The 24,883-nt window shown below is 40.6% G+C and overlaps 1 protein-coding gene across 1 annotated transcript in view; it reads left to right on the forward strand.

Moving 5' to 3' along the window:
• Rnf180 (ring finger protein 180) overlaps positions 1-24,883 on the forward strand; it is a 150,310-nt gene that overhangs the window by 98,512 nt on the left and 26,915 nt on the right. The window contains exons 6-7 of the mRNA XM_057789736.1: positions 1,928-2,153; positions 17,799-17,924. Coding sequence (XP_057645719.1) covers positions 1,928-2,153; positions 17,799-17,924 — 352 coding nt within the window. The remainder of the gene's footprint in view (positions 1-1,927; positions 2,154-17,798; positions 17,925-24,883) is intronic.

Genomic DNA, 24,883 nt, shown 5'->3' on the forward strand with positions numbered 1-24,883 from the left:
GACAAAAGTTCTTAAATAAACACAAAATGGAAACCCCATAAAGTAAAATTGTTACCGAATTAAGAACTCATTCCATCAACGGATCATACTAGAAGAACAAAAAGTCAAAACAGAGGAAAGAAAATTATTTATAACACATTGACTCAGTACCAACAAATAACTAGATTAAATAAAAATGTCCCCATGCCTATAAGGAAAAAAATGACTTTTTATTTAAAAATAAACTGGATCGGACTTAGCTGTATCTTTTATAAAATGAGAATGGCCATGGGAAAAACAAACACATCTAGATAAATAACAGTGTATACCATGGTGTTCAGGACCAGTCGGCTGAGATACTTGGTGCTATAACACAAATACCACAGACTGATAAACTTAGAAGAATAGAAATTTTTCTCATTTTTAGAGGCAGGAAAGCTCCAATTCAAGTCCTAGAAATGTGTCAATGAAGGCCCAATCTGCGATGCTTTATTGTAGGAGGTGAGTGCAGTTCTCACCGACAGAGGAATGGAAGGGGTGAGTTTCACTCCCTTCAGCCTTCACAAAGATTACTAATCTTGAGAGTTTTGCCCCAGGGCTTCATCACTGTGCACTGGGAAGTTAAGGTTCAGTAGGAGCTTTGGAAGAGATGGACATTCAAAGCATTACGGAGGGTTTGGTTGGTTTCTGTCTGTTTGTATCTCAAGCCTCTTTTGTCTTCTGTGTATGTTTATATCTCTATATATGTATTACAGCTATTAATAAACCAGGGTCCATTCCAGTGTTATTTACTGATCTCATCACCATGAGGAGAAAAGAAGCCATCTGGTTATTTTTCCTTGAACTTCTCCTAGCTTGAGAAAACTTTTCCTAAGGCTTTGGCAGAAACTATAGCGACCAGGGTGCTGAGGAAGAAGGTAGCCTTGGCTAACATCTGCTAGCTATGTTTGAGCTAAGGATTTGAGCTAAATGTTTGAAGTGGATTCCCTGGTTTAATCCTCACAGCGTCACAGATTGGCTGCCTCTGAGGTTAAATAATAGGAACTGTCTAGCATACCTCATGCAACTCTAAGTAGCCTCTCCCAGACTATTACATTTGGGGAAAGAACTGGTTCCTCATATTTCTTAGCCACCAAGCTAATCCCATCATTACCCCATATTGCTTTAGCAAGTCCTCCTCCTGACAGTCCCTTAACTCTGACACCTTCTTGGCACTGAGACCCAGAAGGATGGAAGGCACGGAAGGTGAAGTGCTATGGACACAGTGTGAGAGGGAGGGGTCCTGAGGGCGTCATGAGAAGATGCCATGGTAACATCCTATAAGCATTGCCAGTCACTCCTTTGGTTAGGGGGTGGAGATATTTGTAATGCCAGTGCTGGCAGATGCAACGTGTAGCCTATGTGAGAGGGAGGGGTCCTGAGGGCGTCATGAGAAGATGTCATGGTAACATCCTATAAGCGTTGCCAGTCACTCCTTTGGTTAGGGGGTGGAGATATTTGTAATGCCAGTGCTGGCAGATGCAACGTGTAGCCTATGTGAGAGGGAGGGGTCCTGAGGGCGTCATGAGAAGATGTCATGGTAACATCCTATAAGCGTTGCCAGTCACTCCTTTGGTTAGGGGGTGGAGATATTTGTAATGCCAGTGCTGGCAGATGCAACGTGTAGCCTATGACTCTTGTTAGAGTCACAGGTGTGCTTTAGATACTTAGGTATGGTTTAGTCTTTAGTTTTCTGTAGAAATATTAGGCTTCTGGGATTTTCTTATTTTTTTTTTTTGTTTCTTCTCACTTTAACAGATCACATTTCTATCACTTGGAATATGTTATGGAAACAGATACTATACGCATCTCATAAATATTTTAATTTTAACAAAATATAAGGTCACCATCTCTCAGGGAATCCAATCTCACAGTAAACCAAGAAAAATGTTTTCCTTGTGTTTTGCAGACCTTGAGTAATGAGATGAGTACAGATGATGAGAATGAGTACACAGAGGAAAAGGACAGCTATATCTGCGCCGTGTGCTTGGATGTGTACTTCAACCCCTACATGTGCTACCCTTGCCGTCACATCTTCTGCGAGCCCTGCCTTCGGACTCTGGCCAAAGACAACCCCGCAAGCACTCCCTGCCCACTCTGCCGGACCATCATTTCTAGAGTCTTTTTCCAGACAGGTAAATGCCGTCTTTGGTTATCATAGTTACCTAATGTTTTCTAATTGGGGGGGGGGGGTGTTTAACTCCAAAGGCATCATATAAATTGTTGTGAAGTTAGTGAAAAGCATACACAGAGTGATTGTTGCTCTAGTTTATAGAAGGATGCTTGCCCAACTAATTGAACCGTGGCAGAACCACAGGTTAAAGTAGATCTTCATTGCTGAGCCTAACTCTGCACTCAGCCCCTTCACCCTCGCTAGCTGCTGGTCAGTCTCTATAGACACCTCCAGGGTGAGGGAGAGTCCAGCTGAAGCCACTGCTGCCTTCTTGTTCCTCTCATCTGCCTCTGCTGCTGCTTTTTCTGTGGCCCTAGTATCTGAGGACAGTTAACTAAGCCTGTTACCCAAACTCCCAAATCTCTAAGCGAGGAATGCTCAATCTTTCACAATGTGATATGATGTTGTTAATTACAAATGTGTTGGGTGACATTCAGAGCTATCCAGAGATACATGCAGCCACAGGCAATGGATCTGATGCACCTGCTCTAAACATTCCAGATAGGGCTACGCCCATTTTTTTAAGCAAGTAAGAGTAATGTACTGTTTACCTACTTGTGTGGAGATGACGTATGGTGTTTTGCCAATGTTGATGGAGAGATAGAAACTAGTGCACATGAATAGAGAACTAAAGGAAGTGGTGGCGGTCACTGCTATTACTATGGGGAGGAAGGGGCTTCCCATCTCCATGTTTTGTCCTCAGACCGATAGAGTCAAAGGGAGATCAAGGTATGTACTTTATTAACAGTAAAGTTGAAGAGCTTAAGCAGCAGTTTTATTCCCTGAAAGAAATCAAAGTCCCACCACCGTCTGGGTGAAGCAGTGCGGGTGGACCCCAACCCAGCCAGCTGCACAAAGGCTTGTGAATCTCTCTAGTCAAACAGTGAAGAGAAAGTAGAGCTATGGCCCTCTCACCTGCCTAGTGCAAGAAGCCTGCTGCACTAGATCGCTGCACATCCCGTGACCACGTGTCAGTGAAATGCCAAGAGAAGTTGAGTGGAACAGAGACTGCCTACAGGTAGAGGTGCAGATAGGTAAACTGCAGGGTCCTACATAGGAACTACAGTTTGATGCAGTTTTAAATGTTCACACCCTACAAGGAAATCTTGAAGTGGTTTTCATTATCCATTAAAAGAAAATACAAATTCTCAAGGCTAGCTAAAGGAGTTTCTGGTGCTTAGCCCTACAAGAAATTTTTTGTGGCTTCTCTGGAGCATTTCAAGAGGAAGCGATAGCTTTAAAAGCATCCTCAGGGAAAATCGGAGCATCAGCATTTCTCTTTGTTGCTCATGGTATTTTAAAGGAAACCTGAGGAAATATGAGTATAAATTAGATAAAGCCATATCGCTAATTACTAATACAATATGGCTTAGTTTTCTTGTTAATATAATTTTAAGTAATAAACTCAGTCTCACCCATATTCCTACCATTTTAAGGTAGCGTTTAATATATTTATTTCTATAACATTGTGTATGTGTGCATGTATGCGTGTCTAATTTTTTGTCATTGCTACCCAAACTATCAGATCGTGTGAACGTTTTCTTTTTCTAACTTGTTCCCTTGTTTAACCTGAAGTCCTTGTGTTTCTTGTAATGACCTCATGTTCTGCTTAGCCCGGTTACTTTTATGGACTATTTATACTTTTTATTTATAATTTTATTACATATTAATAGTATACATGGATAAATGTTTGAACACATCATATAGTGTTTCCTTATGGTGAACTTCCAGAAGTAGAGCTCGTAGTTAAGGCTTGTGTCTTAACAGCAGTGTGTGAGGGCGTGTCTCTACAGCCTTGGTCATCTAGTTTTCCATTTTAAATTCCTGACCATGAGGATGTTTTGTACATTTACTGCCAGTTTTTGTCGTATGTGGAAAAGAGTCTTCCCTTTTTGTCCTTTACACCTTATTTTTGGTTATGGTACTTTATGAATGGGCCAAATTTCTAGTTTTTTGTTTGTTTAGTTAGTTAGTTTGTTTGTTTTGTAGCGTCAGGTGTTTAACCTTTGTCTTTATTGTTAAAACTTGAGTATTAAAGGCTCTACTAACCACACAAGTTTATAAGCCTCCCCTTTATGTTTGGGTTGTTTTAAGTTGCGTTTTGTCATAATTTCCCCACGTTTCCTGAGGAGCTCTGTTTGCCTAAGGATAAAGCACCATTTGGCAGTCCTTAGGCACATGCCCCAGCAACATTTAACATCCGTTCTCTCCGTGCCAACTCAACTGCCTTCCTTTGAAAAGCAGAGCAACTCCTAAGACATGTCTCTCTTGGCAGCTGTCCATTCCTCTTACTGCCTTGTCACGAGCCTTACTTCACTTCTTATCATTTAAGGATTTACATTTCAATAACTCACAAAGTAAATTTAAACTAATTTGAGGATGAGTGGCGCTTTAGTGATATTTTTATAATAGTGATTATTATTGTTTATCACTTTCCAGTATAGTTCTAAAATTCCTTTCCTAAAGGCTCTGCACGTTCTATGTTAACTTTATGTCTCTATATCCAGTGCTTGCTATTGTAACATTGATTTTTTTCTTCCTTCAGTTTCTGCTGTTTCTGTGGATGTTAGGAAAGTCACCTCATCTTCAGTTCTTCTGTTCCCAGCATCTGAGTGTTGGAAATTATTTAGTGAAAAATTTAATCATATAAATTACCTAATATCATTATTCTGATTGTGAGATTGTTATTGCCAATGGTGATGGAGGAAGAGCTTGGTTCTGATTGTGGTATTGTTACTGCTGAAGGTTATAGAGGAAAAGCTTGGCTCTGATTGTGGGATTGTTATTGCTAAAGGTTATAGTGGAAAAACTGTCCTCCTTTATAGCAGTGAAGATACTCCCTGATGAATAAGGGGTCCCTTGTATCATATTTCTGTTAGGTTAGCTCAATGGGTAGAAATGCAATGACTCATTCTAGATTTATCGCATGCAATGCTCTTTAGTCAATAATATCCTTATACTTTAACTCCCTAATTATATGCTGTTGCTTAAATTACTTAGTGTTAGCTGGTAGTGTTAGCTACTTAATGCTAATAAAAGTTGAAAAGTTGAAGTGAGATAGGATAGGCAGAAGAAATGACAGAGGCATCAAGACTTGCTTATAAAGTAGTTATGAAGCTAGACTGTTGAAAGTTGTATGGAAAAAGTCACATTGGTAATGGGTTCTGTAAGTTGCTAATTAGTATCCATAAGCGCCTTCTTTCTTCCTAGCTTAGCCCTGAATATTGAGCCTTCTTAACAAAGGCCAGTGGGTCCTAGTAGCAGACCCCATCCTGTTTCTTACTAATCTGACCCACCGGCCCACAATTGGTTCACAAATGAGGGTATGGTCTGTCCAGTGAGATGAAAAGAAAATAGATGGGAAGAACTGTTTTATTTCTCTTTGAACAGGAACAAAAGTGTCTAACAGTGTTACTTGCTGGTATACATCTTCTGAGCAAGTGATAAATCAGCCTTAATATGACTTTAATATTGATGTCAGAGCTGAGAAAAATACTTGAAATGGGATTGTAATAACATTGTTGGTCCACTTAGTCAAACAAGTCGTGCTTTAGATTTCCTATTATATGAAATAACAAATTTGATCATTAACTAGGGCAACTTTAATAGATTTCCCATTAAGTTTCAGCTAAAAGTAACTTAACAGACCAGGCATGATAATGCACACTTTTAATCCTAGCACTTGGAAGGTAGAGACAGTAGGATCTTGGGAATTCAAGGACAGCCTGGTCTATAGAACAAGTTCTAGAACAACAAAGCCTAGATAGTATACCCTGTCTCAAAAGATGAACAAAAAGCAACTTACTGATAAAATCATACTAATTTTAAAGATAACAATAAGGAAACTAAAAATGATGGATACACAAAAATTTACAGGTGTGACAGATAGAAGATAATATAAAAGCTAGTCAACAATATTTTGAATTTAATAAAGAAATAATAAAGTGAACATGTGAAGTGGTTATATGTTATTGGTATCCATAACCTCTACCAGCACAACTATTTAACTAAAGAAAATATTTTTTTAAATCACATTAACTTAAATTCATAGAAAAAAAATTGATAAGGGTTTATTTTAAAAATACCTTCTAAAATTTACCACTGTTTGGTTGGGAAGGCGTTTTAGTGGGCTAAGAGTACTTGTTGCTCTTGCAGAAGACCTTGGTTCAGTCACCAGCACCCACATTGTGGTTGACAACCGTCTGTAACTCCAGTTCTAGACAACCAGACACCCTCTTCTGATCTCTGACAGAGCCTGGATGACTACATCCAGGAATACATATACAAGGATGTACATACATATATTCATACAAATACATAAATAAGTCAGCAACCATAGAAGACAGTCAAGGAAAACAGCTAAGAAGAACCTTCCTAGGGTAGAGTGAGCCTCAGAGGAAGATAAGGACACACTGCCTTTGTAGTAGAGCACCACAGAATCTGAACCTAGGGCAGGTTTTGCCTTATGGCATTGAGAACAACAGTGAAGGAGATCAGAGGTAAGAGTGGAGGGTAAGAATTGGGTGGGGAAAGGGCCTCTCTAAACTGTGTATTCAAGTTCTAAAGAATTAAAATGTAGGCAGTCATTAAACAAGACCCAAGAAAAAGAAAAAACTACATATCCATGGTTAATTGCTTTTTTTTACAAGAGTGACAAAAATAAGTTTAATGGCGGTTGACCATATGCTTCTGGTTCTACTGTTTACCTAGATGGAAAAGAATGAATTGGACCCTGCCTCACAGTATGTGAATATATGTTCATTGTAGAACAAAACCATAAAGGTAGGATGAACTAAAAATAAATTCTTAGAAGAAAGCATATCTTTGTCTTTGTCAACTGTGATTTAACAGTGGTTTCTTAGATACAACACCTAGGGCACAAACATTCAAGGGAAATAGATAAATTGGACTTCATCAAAGTTAAAAACAGCCTTACTTCAAAGTAGATACATCAGAAAAGGGCAAATGAGGATCTTTTTGCTAGCATGACTAATAGACTCAAGGTCCATGCTGTGAGATCCTGTAAGTTGCACAGAATGGGGGAATGTCTCAACATTGGAAGGGGGTCTGATGTAGAAGGTCCTTCTGTATATGTGTTGCTTTTATTTTTTAATGAATAAAGAATCTGCATTGACCTGTGATAAGGCAAACTAGAGCTAGGCAGGAAAAACTAAACTGAACACTGGGAGAAAGAAGGCAGAGTCAGGAGACACCATGGAGCCGGCAGAGACAGATGCCAGGGACAGAACTTTACCCAATAAGCCACAGCCACGTGGCAATACACAGATTAATGGAGATGGGTGAGTTTAGGATATAAGAGCTAGCCAGAAACACACTTAAGCTATTTTCCAAACAGTATTGCCAATAATATAGTTTTTGTGTAATTATTTGGGGGTTGAGCAACCGAGAATGAACTAAGAGCCTCCGACTGAAAGAAAATACTTTGCCCAACAGGGGGTCACAGCGTCAGTACATCTGCTATAAAATAATTCACTACTCCCGTCCCTTTCCTAGTCACAATATACCCTGATCCTAAAAGAAAGTTCCTACCCTTTGTTCTAATATTTTTCTCTTCTCAACCAACCTTCCCGTATTCACTGCCTCCCTAACCTCTGGTTCTAGAACAGTGGACTGCAGCGGAACTCAGAAAGGATGAGCAGATAGAAAGAAATAGAGGCAGGTAATTACCTCCACGGTGTGTGGAAATTATACCACAAGCAGGGAAATAACATTTAAGCTAACCTGAGACTAAGCATGAAAGGGGAATGTGATGCCCCATCAAAGATTTTGGGATGTCACAAGAATTGAAGGATGCTACTTGAATTTAGGCAGCAGGGCAGTGGCATTCTGCAGCTTTGGGGACAATACCAAATAATTGTGAATTATCCTGTTTCTGTCTGACCTTCTAATGTCCTGCTTGACTCCATCCAGAGCATACAGATTCTTAGCAAGACTATCACACTCTTTCTATCCTCTTTTTACTGAGATCATCTGTGATTTTTCTTGATCGTGTCCAAATTTATAGGAAGGTCATTTCATAGTTTCTCTGATTCTACGCCAGCAAGTCACCTCTATCAATTCTTATGCTAATGCAGTTCTCAGTTTGCTTATGTTCATGCCTCTTCTATTCCATTTTTTTCCAATTCTTCTCTTATGGACTAATCTCTGCCTCTGAAACCCACGTTGATTCTGTATCAGAAAGGCTATTTGACGGTGTCAACTTGTCTTCTAGCATAGCCATTCCAGAACTTTAATGTATGCAAATGAATTTTTATTATGAAAAGAAATAACAAAATATTCGCAGTATTTAAAGTGTGGTTTCTCAGAGTTCTGTCATCTTTTTGCCACATTAAAAATTTTACTCTGTCCACATATTAGTAGAGAGATTTTTTTACTTAAGAAATCTTCTTAACCAACATAATTATCCTCAGCAATATGTCTGTTAATTTATTGATTTGATGTTCTAGTTTATATCTTCTCTTATACCTTAAACATAAGTGATAGCTATAAAATATTCACTCTTGTCCCAAATCACTTCAATATTATTAATTGCTTACAAATCCATTTCTGAAAAACATTGGCTCATAATTATGGAGACTCATCTCTAGAAGAAAAGCCCTGAAATGACTTAACATAGTTCCTGGGACTGAGGTAGGTAAGCACAAATCACCCACTCTAGTTTTAGGAGATGGCATATCCGGTGTTATCCAGGCTATCTCTCCCTCCCAGCTTAAGTAAACATCCACTCTGATACTCCCAAGGAGCTGCAGCTACTCAGAGACATCTTTCTTATTTTTCTTCAATTTTTTTCTTGATCTCTACTATACCACTTGATATTTTTAACCACTGAAGTGTGTTACTTTGACTATTTTTACATAATGATATAGCCTACATGGTCATATCCGTACCATAATTTGGGAGACAGAAGGAGCACTGTGAGTTTTAGGACAGGCTAGGCTACATAGCAAGCTCCAGGCCAGTCTAGGATACAGAGTGAAACCTTGTCTTGATCTCTTAAAATAATTAAATGACATAAAAAACTATTAGCACTTAGTGAAATAGTGAAAAGGCAGAATAGAGTTGTATTTCTTCTTCCATAGAGGACAAAGAATTCTGTATTTTGTTAAGCCAAGGTTATCTATTAATCAGCTCCAAGGAACCACTAATATATCCCTTTCCATAGATTTCAAAAAGCTTGTCCTCAACTCTATGAATGCTTAGCATTTTGTCTGAAGCATATTAAGTGCTCAATAAATTTTAATGTTGAACTGAGTTTGATTAGATAGATTTTCTTTTGGCTCCGAAAGTGGCTGGTCCCTGAGGCGAGTCATGTGGCAGGCAGCAGGTGAGAGACAGATGGATAGGCACGCCATGCAGAGTGAGGTGGATATTTATTTAGTAGTTATGGAAGGGAAATGAGGAGGGGAGAACAGAGAGGCAGAGAGAAAGAGAGGGAGAGGGAGAAGGAGAGGTAGAGAGAGAGGGGGAGAGAGAGAGAGGGAGGGAGGGAGGGAGAGAGAGAGAGAGAGAGAGAGAGAGAGAGAGAGAGAGAGAGGAGACCAAAGCTGCCTCTCAGAGAGGTAGATGGCAAAAAGAGAGAACTCAGGCTGGAAGCTAAAGATCAGCTTACCTTGGAGGATGGGGGGGAGGGAGTGGGCGTGGCTTGTCTCTTAAAGAGACAGATCATTACATTTACTACCTGTAAGATATGTTAGGGCAGTATTGACACAGACTTGTAACTGATTTGACTTAAGGCCCACTCCATGAGATGGATCCCATATCAATACTGCTTGGGTGACCAAGAACCCGAGACTAAATAGCCCAGGGACCTAGGATAAAAACCAAAGAATACTGGTCTAAAAATAAGGGGAAATGTAGTCATAAAATGTCTCTTAATAATATTCCGCTAAGCCGGGCGGTGGTGGCGCACACCTTTAATCCCAGCACTCAGGAGGCAGAGACAGGCGGATCTCTGTGAGTTCGAGACCAGCCTGGTCTACAAGAGTTAGTTCCAGGACAGGCTCCAAAACCACAGAGAAACCCTGTCTTGAAAAACCAAAAATAATAATAATAATAATAATAATAATAATAATAATAATAATAATATTCTGCTATACTCAAAGATGAGTATCTTTTTCAGCCATCATCAGAGAAGCTTCCTCCTGCAGCAGATGAGAAACAGATATAGAGCCCCATAGCCAAACATTATGCAGAGAGGGAGAGACCTTGGAACACTCAGACCTACATGGGATGTGACCATTAAATCCCTCCCCTCCAGGCTCAGGGAACCACTCCAAAGAGGAGGGGAGAATGCTTAAGACTTAAAGGGGATGGAGGACACCAAGAAAACAAGGCCCTCTAAATCAACATGAGCAGTGCTTATATGAACTCACAGAGACTGCGGCAGCATGAACAGGGCCTGCACGGGTCTGCACCAGGTCATCTTTGTTTATATTTTGACTTCCAATTTAGTGTTTTTATGAGATTCCTGAGTTTGCCAAAGAGTGGGTCTCTGACTCAGGCTTTTTCTTGCACTTTTTTCCTTCTCTTGGTTTGTCTTGTTCAACTTCAGTGTAATAGTTTTTATTTTAGCCCATTGTATTTTATTTTGTTGTATTTTAAATGAACAGAAAACCTAGCCACTAGGGTAAATATTAAGCACAAAACTGTCATTTATACCTGCTGGGAGAGAGAAAATCCATTTTCTCCAGTGATACTGGGTATGCCAGCCACTCCAGAGCAGGTCTCATGTTCAGGAGTAGTTGACCAACACATAATAGACTCCACAGGTTTTTTTGTGTGTTTTATTTGGTTACAGTTTGGAGGGTTTGTTTTGTTTTGGGTGGTATTTTATTTTCGTAGTTTAATGTGGTATTGTTACTGTACTTGGTTTCTGGGGTTTTTGTGTTTGTTTCTGAGAAAGCTAAAAGTTGGGTGGTAGGGAAGGAAAAGACTATGATCAAAATATATTTAAATTTAAAAATAGTTTAGTAAAAAATTAAGAAAGAAAATAAAAGTCTTTCTCCTTTAACCTATTAACTAAAAGGTTAAAATATCATCATCATAACTCTTCCTTTGTTTTGGCACAGCATTACATTTAATTATATTATATGATACAAACATTTTGGTGCCAAATGCTGAAGGGAAAAATGTAATCAAGCTGAGCAAAATTTCAACAAAAGTTTATCTTGCCCAGCACAGGAGCTCCTCAATATTAAAAGTACACTAAGCATGAGCTGCTCTCAGTGATGACTAAGATGAGACTCTATAGCTCCATGATGACAAAATGACAGCTAAACTAGGTTGGGCTTGTTTTTGTTCCCTGTTTTGCATCTCTTTGGGCTAAATTATTTAGCTGCAGGATGGTCCTTCCCTCCATAACTGTGAATGAATGGGTCACAAGGACAGGTATGAAAATCAGATTCACAGTTACTTGGCAAGCATGCAGTATGCGTAGGTAAGATTTGTCAGAATTTAACAAGCGTCCTGGTTGGATTTTTTCCCAGCCTGCAAGTCCCTTAGGATTCCCAGCTGGTGGCAGAGCTTCAGTTACCACCTAGTAAGAACTCCCGAGCCTAAAGGACTGGCCCCCTGATCAAACTGTTCTATCTTACCTTGTATATTTCTGTGATTGAAAATGGTAGCTTTCCATTAAATTTAGACCTAACAACAGACCCAGCTTTCTCTGCCTTGTTCACACTGAACATTTTGAAGTGTCTTGAATGTATACAAAATGCATTTCAGTAGGAGTGTTAGAATCCAGTTTCAAATGGAACTTTCTCACCCTTCTTAAGAGGTGTGAATAATTATTGCCCTGAAGCCTGAAATAGCGTGGCAACAGTTTGTGATTTTCATTGCTTTACAACAAAGTGTGTCTTAATGTCAAACATGTTAGCCCTTCCCCATTCCTGTGCGTCTCAGATGTGCTTGACAACTTAACTCAACCTTACTCTTTCCACTGTTAAACAGTACAGGGAAAACTATTTGGATTCTATGCCCCAGAAAGAAGTAGAAAACATTCCAAGAACACTCCATAAGGCAGTGATTCTCAGCCCTCTTAATGCTACGACCCTTTAATACAGTTCCTCATATTGTGGTGACCACTATAAAATATTTAGTTGCTACTTCATAATTATAATTTTGCTACTGTTAAAAATCGTAATGTTATGCAGGATATCTGTCTGCAGCCCCTAAAGGCATGGTGATCCACAGGTTGAAGACCACCGCTTATGGTCTTTGAAAACCAAAAGCAAATTGAGTAACAAGGAATCAGTAGCAGCTGCAGAGAATTATTTCCTTAGAGTCTGCTTCTTACACCAGTAGCCACTCACTGGGAGTCTAAGTCCATCTCTTGTTTAGTCCTTGCAAATGTGTAGTATTGCATAGTTCATACATGAACATACATAGAAATCTATAGTCTTTACGTTAATCTGGGATCAAATAATGTCTATGAGTAATATATAACATGCACAGAAGCTTCTGAACCCACAATCATATAATCCCAAACTCTGGGAGAAGTAGCTTATTACTGTCACAACTTTTACATGTGTCCCTTTCAGATGTTCTTTTGTGCTTGATATTCCTGGAAAAAAATTAAGAATCATTTATCAAAAAATATAAAACTAAGACATTAATTATGGGGGAAAGTGTTTTGTAATAATGAGAAAGAGAAATGAGATAACAAGGACATTAATAATCTGAATGAAATACCTGGACACATATCTTTCAGCATTTTAAATTAAGAGTCTAATACTACTGGGTCTATCTAATAGACTCTGCCTTGTGTTTATAATCTTACCCTCTTCCATTTCTTAATACTATTCCAGGGCACTACACTGAATTAACCATGAGAACCCTCTGCTCATAGCATTAAGATTGCCTTTTACTTGATACATACAGTTGAATACAGGCTCCATGCTGGTTGTGTAGCTTTCCTTTCTACAGTTAGCAGGATGCTAGAAATATGCTTAACAAATATCTGCTTAACGATAATGAAGTGTGCAAACATAAATTTACCAAATATCAAGCCCAACGCTGAAATCAAAGCGAAAAGCTGACTATATGGCACTCAGCAGGTAGCAGGCCTTTGTGAGTGTGATCCCAGCCTGGCCTTTACATCAAATTCTAGGCCAGACAAGTCTACCCAGTAGTAATTACTTTGTTTTCTATGAAAACATCACATTAAGATGCTGCCATTTTGGTACTGTTGCCAGAAAATTTAACTTATGACCAAGGCAACTTCTGCAAGAAAGAGTTTGTTTGAAGCCTGCAATTTCAGAAGGTTAGAATCTATGACCATCATGGTGGGGGGCATGGCAGCAGCCAGGCATGGCACTGGAGCAAAAGCTAGGAGCTTAACTCTTGATCCACATTCCTGAGGCAGAGAGCTGAGAACAGTATAGGCTTTGAAACCCGAGCCCACCCCCAGTGACACGCCTCCTCCAACAGTGCCACACTTTTTAGTCCTTCCCAAACAATTCCATACACTGAGGACTCACTCAAATATATAAGCCTATAGGAGCCATTCTCATTCAGACCCCACACATGGGAAGTACATCACCTGCCGAGCTATCTTCCCAGCCCTGAGTAATTAGTTACCTTTTTTTTATATGAAATCATCACATAAAGATGCTACAGTTTCCACTGTTATTACCACCACATTTAGCTAAGTGTATCATCAGAACAGGGTCGCAGATTTAAATATTTTCTAACACATTCAATAACATGGAATATTGATTATACCTAGCAAGTTCTAGTATACTTCATAATAAGCAGCCCATACCCTGGGCTATCAAGATGGTTCGTCTGGTAAAGGCCCTGATCACCAAGACTGATGACTTGAGTACAGTCTCCAGGAAGCATGAAGGAGGAGAAGAGAGCCTACTCCTAAACCTCACAGCCAAGCTGTGTAGCATGTATGTACCGCTGTTGCAGGATTTGTTCGCACTGACACTTGAGGTTGTTAATAAATTTTACCTTGAATCAGAGGACGGAGTCAGTGATTGGCTGAACATAATGAGCCACAGAGGTTTCAGAGGATGCAGATGGGGGGCACAGGAAGATAGAGGGAGGGGTTTAGAGAAACTCTCATCCCTTTCCATCTGGTGAGCCTGGAGAGTTAGGGTCAGCTGACTGCTCCTCCACCAGTCTTTGGATCTTTCAGGTTCTTATGCCAATATCTGACTCTCGAGTTTTTATTGATATTAGAATAACTTAGATAAATGCATCACACCCCTCTGAAATGCACACAATAAATAAAATGTAATTCTAAATAACTGAAAACAGAGAAGCATGTGCTTCTAATAGGTAGTAGCAGCTGAAAGAGACACAGATGGTTTGTCACCTCTCCTGGCTCCCGCTTGTTCTTGGTGTTTCTTGCAGGCTATTTTAGGAAATGTAATGGTGGATGCTCTATTTGTTGCTGATGCCTGATTTTTCGAGCCTAAATGCCACTGAGATGAAATAACACACACACACACACACGAGACTATCTTCCCTGGGTAAGGAAGGATACTACTCATGTTTATAGAAGTGTAAGATAAGGTTTTGGTTTGGTTTGGTTTGGTTTGTTTTTTTTGGTGTAATTTTTAAAATTTTATTTAAAAAAAAAAAAAACCCTGTCTTTTCTCATTTTACATACCAATCCCAGTCCCTCCCTTCCTCCTTCCTCCTCCCACCTCCAATCCACTCCTCAGAGAGGGTAAGGCTTCCCATGGGACATCAACAAAGTCTAGCACATTGTTTTGAGGCGGGACTAAGGTCCTCCCCACTATATCTAGTCTGAGCAAGGTATCCCTCAAATGGGCTCCAAAAAGCCAATACAAGCAGTAGGGATAAATCCTGGTCTCACTGCCAGGGGCCCCACAGCCTGCCCCAGCCATACAACTGTCACCCACTTTCAGAGGGCCTAGTTTGATCCTGTGCTGGTTCCCTCGCTGTCAAGTCAGAAATGGTGGGCTCCCATTAGCTAAGGTAAGCTGTGTCAGTGGGTGTCCCCATCACGGACTTGACCTCTTTGCTCATATTCTCACTCTTCCTACTCTTCAACTGGATTTTGGGAGCTCAGCCTAGTGCTCCGCTGTGAACCTCTGCCTTAAGATAAGGTTTAATACATCTAAATAGTATTACAACCAAAAAGGACTTAAGGTCATTTCACCCAGTAGCTGCCAATCAACTCTAGCTGTGAATCAAAATCCTTCAAAGGGCTTTGTTGGAGAGAACAGACCTAGAGCGCACATAAGCAGCAGCGCTGGCCCACACTTTCGGGATGGATGTGCCTTTTTAGCAGCGTCTTAGTGATTTTGACACCTAGCCAGGAATTTAGAAAGCATAGATCTAACATAATACCCTTTAGACAGAATGAGATTCAATTAATCTCTATCCCTAAATACATCATCAAAGTACCAGGCACATAGCGGATCACAGACCACATTTTTGCTGGCAATTAGGTGGGAAGTGGGCATTAAAAGCAGCTCAGCAACTGATAGAAAGCCTCACAGTTAAAAAGCAAACGCCCAGCTCTTACTTGGCCCAGCAGTACTTGCAGTCATACTTTCCTGATCTTCTCTTGTCCACATGTCTTTCTGATCAATCGTAGCGAAGAGAATCACCCAAATGATCAGTCTCACTAAATCATGCCGTAGGCATGCTGGTGCACGCACAGGGACAATTGCCATATAGCTGGTAAATTAAAATTGCTCCAACCGTGTTTACCCTGAATGTGTTATCTAAGTATTTCACTACGTTGCTTTTTGAAGAGCACACTGTTGAGTTCCGTAAAGCCCAGAAGAGAAGTACAGGCACCATTGTTGATGTTACTTTTCACGTCTTCTCCCAGAAAAAAAAAAAAAAAAAAGCTTCTGGCTGGCTTTTACATTTCTTAAGTCTGTTTTACCAGAGTTCAATTATATTTCCAAGTACGTTTTCAAATAAAAGAGAGTGTGTGATGGTGTCTCTGTTTACTGCATCACCATTTTAGAATTTGGTTACAGTATTCCCAGGAGGAAGAGGGAGGAATGATAAGAATTCTTGAGTTACACGCTGTTTTTGTTTTGTTTATTTTGACTCTAGCAGGACATCTTCATTACCTCACCACCTTGGTCTATTTATAAGAGCATTTTAGAATGTTGTGTCATTTTTCATAATGGCCAAAACAGTATCACCTAAAAGATTCTTGATTATGCAAATTAAATTAGACAAATTAAAATCATTAGTCCTGGGGGGAGGTGATGTTACCAGTCATTCCATGACTCTGTTCTCCTTTGCAGGATTGTGAAGGGCCCCGAGGGTGTGAGATGGTGATGGTTTCTCTTAGCCAGGAGATAGTTGTCTTGACTGAAGGGACTGTTTGTTGGCAGTGGACAGAGTGGGCCTTGTAAAATCGTCTGTGCATTTCTGCAGAAGACCGCCCAAGTCTGTCTACCCTGCAAGCACTGAAGTGTTTCAACACTTAAGGGACAAAGAATGCAGAAGCCAGAACAAGCCCAGCTTACATAAGCAGGCTAAAAATTCCCTTTTTTTGTAACTCATGTACTTGAATTATTGACCCAACAGGTATAGCTCCAGGAATGGGACTGGAGTTGGCTCTTTCACACATAGCCTCACTTACCTAATTTTTCTCTTACACTGTCCCTTTAGTGGTTAATGTCAGATTGCAATTTATTTATTTATTTATTTATTTATTTATTTACTTTCTTGAGAATCAACCTAAGGCAGTGTTAAGTGAAAACAGAGATTATGACGTGCAATTCGAATAGGCTGAGGCTCAGAAACAGAGGTAGGAAAGAAACTAAAGCCAGGCCAGGTGCTACGCGGCCTCATTTGGGGATGAAAGTAAAAGCAGGTTTGATGGAGATGCCAGTTGTTTCTCACTGTAGCCATCAGCCCAGCACTGCCCTCTCCAAGGAGAGCTCCTGCGTAGGAAAGTCAGACTCTGGCTATGACTGTCTGCCCTTGTGTGGCTCTGTGACTCTCAGACTGTCTACTGTTTGAAGGGAAGAGCATGTATAGCCTCTGGTTGGCCTGTGGGTACTGCAAATAAATATTCCCCTTTTTAACTCATTAGCAAAGCTTCTGAAATACTGAGAATGCGTTTTTACATTTTTTAAAGGTCGCTCTGATTTGCAGCAGTACACACTGCAAATGCCCAATACCTCTTTCCAAAGAATTAAGCACATTATGAAATAAAAAGATTTGAAATGGATTTTCTTTTTGCTCTCACCCCTGAGCCCTGGTTATGCTCTGGCTATACTGTTACCAAAGTGATGAGACTTGGTTCTTTCCCGAAACTTGTCTATTTCTGTCCTTTTGTCTGCAGTCCTCTTGACAACAAACTGCAGTATGCCACCACCATCTCATTGCTTGGCATGGTTCCTGTTGCAAATGCTTCTCAGTAAACACACATTCTGTATGTGAGCATAGTTTCAAAGCTGCATTAAATAGAAATCTGGGTGACATATTTGAGATTTTTAAAAGTTAAATACATTTCTATATTTACAGACTCAAAGAGATCCGAATTTATTATCAAAATCCTATGGTAATCTATCACATTCTTGCCATTTTATCCAGATGAATTCTTAGAACGCTCTTTTCTTTCCTTTTACTTCAGAACTGAACAATGCCACAAAGACCTTCTTCACCAAGGAATATTTGAAAATAAAACAAAGCTTTCAGAAATCCAGTTCTGCCAAGTGGCCCCTGCCAAGCTGTAAGAAAGGATTCCATCTCTTTGGAGGTAAGAAAGCCAGCCCAGACCAAGCAATGCCTGGGTGTGTCTGCACAGGTTCATGGCTGCTTCCTGACTAAAGTATTGCCTGAGCTCTGTTTCTGCATTAGTCGCTTTCAAGAATTTTGGTGATCATCTCTTTGCTGAAAGAAAGCTACAAGTACATATGAAGAAAAGGAATATTATATGTAAAAAGTAACTTGGAAAGACACTGTGATTGAATTCACTGTGCCTGTGGATAGTGGTGGAGAAAGGTTTCAATGAGGCTGAGTCTTACAGCTCTAGACCAAGAAGTTGTAGTGCACGGTAGCCCAGGGGGTGCCAATAGGAACAACAGAGCATTATATATTTCAGTGACGTACAAGAAAGAATTTTACATGCTTTTACCATAAAAGAATGACAAATATTTGAAGTGAAATATGTTTAAGTTGATTTAAATATTATATAACATGGCACCCCATTAATGCGTATAATTTTTATGTTTTACCTATCCACTAAAATTTAAGTAATTGAAAACAAATTGACTTCTCAACAAGTACCTAGTTTGACAAACGCTGTACTTGGTAAAAGCACAGCACCCTAGATGAAGATTAATAATTCACTTATTAATATACACTAAATTAATCTAGTTTTGATATCTTGCGATTGCACCTTAAGATTAGGAAAAGGAGGAAGGGACAGTGCCATATGCATAGAGTTTCACAGAGATGCACCATACTCTGGGAATACCAGTTCCTGGGGTCAGGTCTACGTAACTTCAGGACTTCAGGGATGCCATGTAAACCTCTTTCCACGCCTTTTCGGGTCTGTAAATGATAGTTTGATGTATGTACTGTACCTAATGGATATGGGCATGATAAAGATCAAATAAGCTAATGTGACAGCACATTATAAATTTATAGCTAATGGCACTAAGTCAACAACTATCAAAATGCAAGGCAATCTCTGACCTCTACTTCAGTTTTGAGGTGTGTGTATGTATGTGTGGCCATATCATGTAGACATTAAATATAATTTCATCTTTTATAAGACTGTTATTTGTCAGAAGATGAACAGCTGTTCAGTTTTGTTATTTACTGTTTGTGTGTGTGTAGAGGTATGCATGTGTATGCACCTGTGTGTGCAGATACACTCACCCGTGCTTATATGCAAGTGGAGGTCAATGTCAAGCGTCTTCCTCTCTCTTTTTTTGGAGCCAGCGTCTCTCAGTGAGCCTTGAACTTGCTGTTTTGGGTAGTCTGGCTTGCCTGGGATCTGTCTTTCCCCTCCCTCCAGCGCTGGAGATGAAACGCATGCTGCTGGACCTGGCTTCCACCTGGGTGCTAGGAATCCATGCTGCTGGACCTGGCTTCCACCTGGGTGCTGGGGATCCATGCTGCTGGACCTGGGCATCCATGCTGCTGGACCTTGGCATCCATGCTGCTGGACCTTGGCATCCATGCTGCTGGACCTGGCTTCCACCTGGGTGCTGGGGATCCATGCTGCTGGACCTGGGCATCCATGCTGCTGGACCTTGGCATCCATGCTGCTGGACCTGGCTTCCACCTGGGTGCTGGGGATCCATGCTGCTGGACCTGGGCATCCATGCTGCTGGACCTGGGCATCCATGCTGCTGGACCTTGGCATCCATGCTGCTGGACCTGGCTTCCACCTGGGTGCTGGGGATCCATGCTGCTGGATCTGGGCATCCATGCTGCTGGACCTTGGCATCCATGCTGCTGGACCTGGCTTCCACCTGGGTGCTGGGGATCCATGCTGCTGGACCTGGGCATCCATGCTGCTGGACCTGGGCATCCATGCTGCTGGACCTTGGCATCCATGCTGCTGGACCTGGCTTCCACCTGGGTGCTGGGGGTTCCCACTCAGTCTCCCATGCTTTCACAGCAATCATTTTGCCCACAGAGTTGTCTCCCCAGCCCTGTATTTACCATTTATGATGTCATAAGGGAAAGCCCAGGTATGAGAACCCTGTTCTCTAGGGACCTGGAAGAGCTACATAAACTCAACCACATTAATCCAGCAATGACAGGAAAATTTCTTAACTTAGCTTCTGTCCTACAAAGGATCCCCTTATAATCTACTTTCTACCTGCCCAACATATTTTTTTGTTGTTATTATTTTTTGAGACCGTATATCTAGTTAGTTCAAGCTGGCCTTAAACTAGGAATTCTCCTGCCTCAGGCTGTAGTTCCTGTTATCTTGGGGCTATGGCATCTTTGGGAAACCTGAGAGAATTGGGAATATCATGGTCAAGTCCTGAGAGAGCTAGCTGTTGTCCAGGCTCAGTTCGATGGGAAAATGCAGGGCTTAACTGAAGCTCTCACAGGATAGTCTGTGGGGCTGGACCATCTCAGCTAGCAGCTTTGAAGTTGTTCTGGATGCAGAATTTTGAGGAAATTGCAACAGAGCCATTCTGAGAGGCTGGTTTACCTAGTCTACTTGTCTTCACTGATGGCTGGCCTTTTTGTTTCTTTCTGAAAACACACAATCTTTTAAAGATACCACATATATCTGCATTCACAAAAGTATCAAATGTGTAGTTAAAGAGGGTTTTTGGTTTTATATTTAAGCAGGTAAAAGGCATCTGTCAACTTTGCAACTGTGTTTTGACTAGGTAATCAAGCTGTAATGTAAATCTCTATACCATATGAAAGGATGGCATGTAATACTACGTTATGGGGACTCTGTGGTCAACAAGATTTCATGTCTCATTCGGTCTCAGAGCTGTTCCCATGTAGAGGGACCAGCATATATGCCACGTCCTGAGTCTTTCTTGACTTTTTCCCTCATTTCTGCAGCCAAGCTCCTCCGGAGGTGTTCCCTGATCAATTCTGGTCTTTATTAATTTTGAAGAGAGCCTTAACCTTTTGATTCCTGTAGAAACAAAGGCATAACCTCTCCCTCTACACAACATGTTTTCTGACTCCCATTTTGAAGTTAAGAAATTCTTAAAAATGTATAGGTTGGTTTAATTTAACGGTTTCCATAACCCAGTGTCTCTCAGCAGCTGTTGTGTTTTGTACATTAACAGTTAGAAAATTCAAAGTCAACGAAGTACCATACAGAATCCAGACGCCCTGTGTATTTCTCATCTTCACGTGGCTCATTTTTTATATTACTTTACTCTGTCTTTAAAGACTATTTTTAAACTATGTTCCTATGACTGTCTATTCCAATTTTCTTTTCTTTCATTAGCATCTAAGCACATTTTTAAGCATCTGTGCCTTTTTAGAGGTCTTTTATGTCTGAACCTGGCCTTACTGAGTGCCTGCAGTGTTCTCTGACCGCCCGAGATGAATCTTTTTCTTTCTTTCTTTTTTTTTTTTTTTTTTTGATTTTCGAGACAGGGTCCGAGACAAATCTTAAACTGCTTAAACTGCCGTGTCAGCCGGCACATGACTCAGCTTAGTGCAAACCGCTGGCGCCCGGCTTCAGCCTGTAGGCAGTGACGGGAAGCCAGGTCTCTGTACCCCAAAGCTGGCCTGAGAGACTGTGGGACTGGAAAGCTGTGTCTGGCTCTGTGCTTGTGTTTGGGGAACTTTTTTTAAAGGCTTTCTCAGGTCCTAAGTGGAAGTATGTGCCCCCTCATTGGACTATAGTCTTATATAAAGAATAGTACTTACTTTTCATACACAGAAAGGATATTTCTTTACACGTTTCCCTCGATGTTTAGGTCCTGCCTGGTGTGGTTTCTAATGTGTGACTTCTTGCTAGGACTCTGCTAAAGTGTACATCTGTCAGATTGTGTGTGTTCACCCACTGGAATCTTAGCACTCCCAGCCTGCTGACACTACAAATAACACTCGCCTGAATGTTTTACTGTAGAGCCTGAGCATCTTTGCTGGTGTGTAGGCTCAGGAGCAGCAGTCTGGATCATAGAGTTCAAACCGGCCTGTGCAAACTATGCTGCAGTCCTCCCAAATGGCCAGGCTGGTCAGTTCCTGTTAGCATGTGGAAGAGCCCAGGACTGTGACATATGACAGCTGTTGGCAGATGCAGCCTGCTTGTTACTGGCGTTTGTGTTTTACAATCCCTCACAGTTTGAGACCTGTTAACATGTACGCTCATCTTTTGGGTGTCTCTTTACAGCTGTTTTGCTTGCCTTTCTAATCAGGGATTTTCTAGGATTTGTTATGCTTTTTATTTTACATTTTACTTGCTATTGATGTTAATATTCCTCATTGAATATAGACACTACAAATTTATTACCCCTTTTATCATCTATATAAAAAGTTGTATTAGTAACCCTCCTTTATACTATAGGTTTTTTTTAATTTTTATTTATTTATTTATTTTTATTCCTTTTTAATTAAAATTTCCACCTGCTCCCCGTTTCCCATTTCCCTCCCCCTCCTCACACATATTGCCCCCTCCCCCCACTCCCCTCCCCCTATCCCCACCCCTCTTCTCCCCCCACTCCATTCCCCCTCCCTCTCGATACTGAAGCGCAGTACAAATTCCCTGCCCTGCAGGAAGACCAAGGTCCTCCCACTTCTATCTAGGTCCAGGAAGGTGAGCGACCAAACAGGCTAAGCTCCCACAAAGCCAGTTCATGTATTAGGATCGAAACCTAGTGCCATTGTCCTTGGCTTCTCATCAGCCTTCATTGTCCGCCATGTTCAGAGAGTCCAGTTTCAACCCATGCTTATTCAGTCCCAGACCAGCTGGCCTTGGTGGACTCCCAATAGATCAGTTCCACTGTCACAGTGGGTGGGTACACCCCTCGTGGTCCTGACTTCCTTGCTCATGTTCTTCCTCCTTCTGCTCCTCATTTGGACCTTAAGAGCTCAGACCGTTGCTCCAAATTGGGTCTCTGTCTCTATCTCGATCCATCGCCAGATGAAGGTTCTAAGGTGATATGCAAGATATTCATCAGTATAGGATAGGGTCATTTCAGGTTCCCTCTCCTCAGTTGCCCAAGGTACCAGCTGGGGACATCTCCCTGGACACCTGCGAGACCCTCTAGAGTCAAGTCTCTTGCCAACCCTAAGATGGCTCCCTTAGTTAGGATATATACTTCACTGCTCCCGTATCCACCCTTCCTATAGACAAGATTGCCCGGCAAAAACTGGGAACTTGCGGGTGAGGTAGCATGGGGCAAAGGGGAAATGGGTGAGAAACGTGAGAAGGGGAGGATGGGAGGAGCTTGGGGGAATGGGATGGTTGGGATATAGGAAGGGTGGATAGTTTTTTAATTTTAAAATATCTTTCTCATGCCAAGATCACAAAAAAAAAACAAAAAAAAAAACACTTAGGTTTTTCTCTCTGTTTATATTATTGATTTTTAGCTTTCCTGTTAAGCTTTATTCCAAAGAAACCTCTTATAGTATATTTGCAAAGAGTTCAGATCTTCTTTTCAAGTGATGATCCACTTTCCCCCAGTATCTATTTTACAGTATCATTGCGTGTTAAAACTACTTCTGAACTGTTTGAGAGAAACATAGATGATTGTAAGAGTATTCCTACCTAACAACTTGACTAAATTTTCTAAGTCATTGGGAGCTTTCAGTAAGACAATTATTATTGTCTTTAGTAATGACAAAACATCTTGAAATCAATGCACATACTTTTTTCTATTTTCTTGCCAAACTTCATGAGCTGGAACTTCTGTCTGATTTTAAACAAAAACAAACAACAAAAGATAAGCTGGCACCTCCCAGATTTTTGAGGACACATTTTAAACAGTTATCATGGAGTCTTAGGCGTTTCAAGTGAAGCATGCACCCTTTGCTAGGAATGATCTCACCTTTCCTACTTTGCTGACAATTATGACTGCAGTTTTCATTCTGGGACTGTTTTCTCCTGTCGTGACACACACAGCTCTCACTCCACAGTCTCTGCAATCCGCTCCTCTAGTGGATTCTGATCAATTTTCTTGTGTTAAACTCCTGCTCTGCTCTAGGGATAAATTTAGCTTGATCATTTTGCATACTGCTAGATTTGGTTAATATCTCAGAATTTTGTATTTGTATTTATAAGATTTTACCTTTTCATTAGAGAATGTGTTCATTTTTTCCTGTTTTCAAATTTGTTGTGATAAAATTGTTTATAATATTTTACTATATCTCACTCTATCTAGTGGCTGTAGATAATGCTGTCTTTGCGTTCCTATTATTTACAAACGCCCTGCTCTATAGCTTTTGTCCCAGTCTTGCCGGATTTGTCAGTTGTTTTGTTCCTGCTATCAGTTCTTACCGAGTTGCTGTTTCTTTACTTCCTCTCTTTTTATCTCCTGCTTAGCTTTTGCTTTACTCCCTTTGGCCCTACTCCTTTCTTTTGTTCTCTACTAAGATGATTCATACGTTGTTAACTTTTAACCTTTTTACTGTATTATTTAAGGACATAAATTTTCCTCTCATGTAATTTTTTTATCCTTGATTCCTAATTACTTTCACCTGAAATCACATGCAATTTCATGCGAATTGGGTCTTCCTAATTAAAAGAGCCTACAAAACAGGTTCATGTTAGACGCGTTGGGTATTATCTCCTCACTGTCTCACAGAACTCAGCGGCTTGTGTCACCTGCGCTGTGTTAGTCGGTCCCCTCAGAAGCTGTGTTCTAGCTTCGTTTCTCTGAGTTTCTGAATTCGGGGAGAGAGGAAGAGGGAGAGAGAGAAAGATGGAAGAGGGAGCTTCTGGGAAAAATAAACATTCCTATAGATCCAGATGTTAGTTTTGGGAGGGAAAATATGACATTTTTACAGATTTTCTAACCACAGCATGTTCAACTGTTTTGAATTCATGCAGCCGTAAAATCAGCTCATAGAGATGCGTTCCATCATAACTTATGAAATAGTATATACTGAGCAAACAGATGTCTTTTTAATCACTTTCTTCTCACAAGCATATACTTCATGTGTGTGTGTGTATTTGATAATATTTTCAGAAAAGAAATGGAAATAACCAGTAAAATGTAAAACAAAAGTTTGCTTTATGAAGTCTAGCTTTATCAAGTCTAGCTGCACTGA

Source organism: Chionomys nivalis, chromosome 15 (assembly GCF_950005125.1).
Source record: "Chionomys nivalis chromosome 15, mChiNiv1.1, whole genome shotgun sequence".
In the NCBI taxonomy this organism is placed as follows: domain Eukaryota; kingdom Metazoa; phylum Chordata; class Mammalia; order Rodentia; family Cricetidae; genus Chionomys; species Chionomys nivalis.